General features: G+C 29.4%; 1 protein-coding gene across 1 annotated transcript; it reads right to left on the minus strand.

Moving 5' to 3' along the window:
- LOC111622769 lies at window positions 1-2,178 on the minus strand. Its single transcript, XM_023365191.1, has one exon. It carries the CDS (start codon window positions 1,959-1,961, stop codon window positions 9-11), a length of 1,953 nt encoding a protein of 650 aa, XP_023220959.1. The 5' UTR covers window positions 1,962-2,178; the 3' UTR covers window positions 1-8.
- Between the last annotated feature and the right edge of the window lie 1,271 nt (window positions 2,179-3,449).

Consider the following 3,449-nt stretch of genomic DNA (forward strand, 5'->3'; position numbering starts at 1 on the left):
TTAAAATATTATAATTTAACAGCCCTCTGATGTTCATCTCTATGTGATTCTTCCCAATCTTCTACTTGGCACTTTTTAGAACAATAATAACGAGGAACTAAAAATTTTTCTGATTTACATCTAGAACATTTTTTGTACAGTTTAGGTATTGGTTCTTTGGTCATACATTGAGCACAAACACGAAGTTTAGATGTTTCATGTTTTACATCTTGGACATTTTTATTTAATTGAATTTTATTTTTTGAAGAATTACTTTTCATTAGTAATCTTCCTGTTTCTAAAAATAATTTAAATCCTTCAATATCAAGTCCTCCATTATCTTTAATACTTTTTTCAATAGTATCTAAATTATCATTAATATCTTCTAAGTCTTTTGAAAATTCATCAATTTCATCATCAATATCAGATGAAGTTGCTTTATTACTGAAATCATTTCTCTCTTTAGAAGTATGAAAGTTATCTTTTGAAATATTAGCTTCGACTTCATCATCATAGGTAATTTCATAATCACAGTCAAGACCTGATTTACTTTGAAAGGTCTTTGAACATTGAGATAAATTATTAGTTTCTTGTACTTGAATACTTTTATGTACTTTTCCTTCCTTTTTGTTAAATACATTTTCATCTGAACAAATGGTATTTTTAAAAACATTGTGTGTTGGAAATTTATCAATGTTGGTGACATTAGTCTGTTCACTAACTAAATTGCATTTCTCATCAAACAACAAAGTATCCTTCATTGTAAGTATTTCAGAATTTTCTTCAAAATTTGTTAATGGAATGCTATTTGATAAATTTAAATTAGCCTTATGTTCCGTTTCACTTTCAATATAATATTCATCACAAATTTTAGTTTTTTTCATTTCTTTTTTATATCGTTTTTCTACTTTTTTTGGCAGTTTTATTTTCAAGTTGTCACCATTCACATTCTCAGATTCATTAACTTTTGCTTTCTTATCACCAAGTTTTTTGCAAAGTCGTTCCTTTGTTAATTCTAATTTGTCAAGATGTTCAAAAATATTAAAAATATTACTAGAAAATTCAGCAAAATTAGGACAACATGGTCCTTTTACTTTTTTTCTTTTAGGGCATTTACAAGGTTTAGAGAGCACAAGTTTATTGATTAATTTTGTTTGAATATTTTTTATTTCAGTATCAGCAGCAGCATCATCATCATCATCAACTAAAGTTTTACTTTCACACATACAAAACATACAAAAGTTTCTAGTATCTTCTAAATAACATGAATCTTTATATATTTCTCGAGAAAATAGTTCGCATATATTATCTGTATTCAAAATATCTGTTAATTTTTTATCCCAGTATATAAAAAGGTAATGTTCAAATATGCCTGGTTCATAATTACTGTCATTCCACTCTAAAGGTGGTAACCAGTATAAACTTTTATGTTGAGTGTTTTCTGAAGATTCTTCCTGAAACCATATTTTAAAAATATTATAAACAGCTCCTGCAAATTTCACATAAAATGGAATGAGCCAAATAGCTCCTTTTCTATTAAGATCGCCGAACAAACGTTTACACGCTTTTTTCGTCTCATTACAATAAAATCTGCTATTTTGCTTGGGTGATCCCGACGACAAATATAGAATTAAATGCTTATTTCTTATTATAGTAACAATATCATTGAATAACATTTTAGCATTTGAAAACTGTCCTTCTATAAATTTCTTATGAACAGTAACACACGCTTCGTCAATTAATCTTCTTAGCTTATTGGAGCAAAAAGGAAAAGTCTCATCATTACGTAACTCACTAGCAAATCCACATTTCCAGGCGAATGATCTGTATGTTATAAGAAAACGTAACCAAAACGACTGGCCTTGTTCTAAATGCATCTGCTGCCATTGCTGAAGATGCGACTGCATGTACTCGTCACACTCACAATCAATATCTTTATCGAATAATTCAAAATCATCGTCTGATAACTTAATCCACTTCATAATAATTGTAACCGATAAACAAATAAAATCGTCACACAAATATCGAATCACTTCACGTACTACAAATAATTCCTCTCACCACGCAAGAGCAAATGCGTACAAGGCAGTCCTGCCTCCTGCGGCGCAAAATAAAATTATTTAAAAAGTCGCTTCTCATTGGATAATAATTTTTAAAAAATAATCTCGTGGTACAAACCGATAAATTAGGATATTTTTTTGTTTCGTAATTATAAAAACATATTAATATATTTTGTATAATTATACGAAATTAAATAATTTCGCACTTCCGCAGAAAAAGAAAACATCCGATGACGTAAAGTTAAATACAGTATTACAAAGGCAAAATTTATTCAAAACAAAAATTTTAAAATATATAGGAAAAATATTAACAAATATTAAGTAATATAAAATTCATAATAATAAAATGCATCGAATTCAATGACCTTGAACAGCAAAAATCTTTTTAAAGCTTGAGCGGACGCAGCGACATCTACCGTTGACTCATGTTACAAATTGATTCAATCATCAATCTGCGAAGTAGCAATGGGTATCGATCGCGTAACTGTCCAGTGGCGGTTCGTAGCATGTAATATGGGGTGACGTTGCAAGAGAGCGCGAGATACTCAACACTAATAGAATCGTTTTCATTCCTATAAGGTTAATCTGTTTTGATGAAAATATTAATATTAACTTAATCAACACACCCATATTAGACACCATGAAACGCCTCTGTAAATATCGATACTTTTTAGTCGATAATCAGTATCGATATATACAAGAAAATTATCGATAGTCCGATATATCGGTTAAGAAATTTAAATACAATAAACGTCTTCTATTCCTCACGGTTAGTTTTTTCTCATGGAAACCATAATGTTGTTAAATAAAAGATGATAAAATAACTAATGCACAAACAAACAATGATTTTATTTACAATACAAAATGAAAACATTAGGAAAATATGTTGTAGCTACAATAATACAGTAACATAGTCTACATTTAAAATTTTTTTAATTCATCATCATCTAGCAACTCGAATTGGAAGTATGCAGATTGAAGCGTATAAGCTCATGAGCGCCGCTTGGTGGGATGTTTGATGAAAAAACACTGTCATAATCCAATAGATTTTTTAAATATATCATTCTAAAAATTCGTAAAGCGGGAATTACCTTTATATAAATTTTTCTTTGTGGATTTATCTGTTTGATTTTAGGAATTTTATAAAACAATACATTAATACTTCATTACTGTTTTGTTATTTATATAATCACAATTGGTTATTTATATAATCACAATTGGCTATTTAAGACTACTATCTTTACTATCTGGCAGCATGCTTGAGAGAATATGTACTGAGCGTGTTGACTATTATATATAAGGGCGCGTCCACACATTCGCTATTCGCCAAATGATTAATACTGGCCTTTCGCCAAACTATTTACCGAACTGTTTGCTCAGCTAGCACACAGGTACACACATTCGATGATC

Source organism: Centruroides sculpturatus, unplaced genomic scaffold (assembly GCF_000671375.1).
Source record: "Centruroides sculpturatus isolate CEXI.00-Female unplaced genomic scaffold, Cexi_2.0 scaffold157, whole genome shotgun sequence".
Taxonomy (NCBI): Eukaryota; Metazoa; Arthropoda; class Arachnida; order Scorpiones; family Buthidae; genus Centruroides; species Centruroides sculpturatus.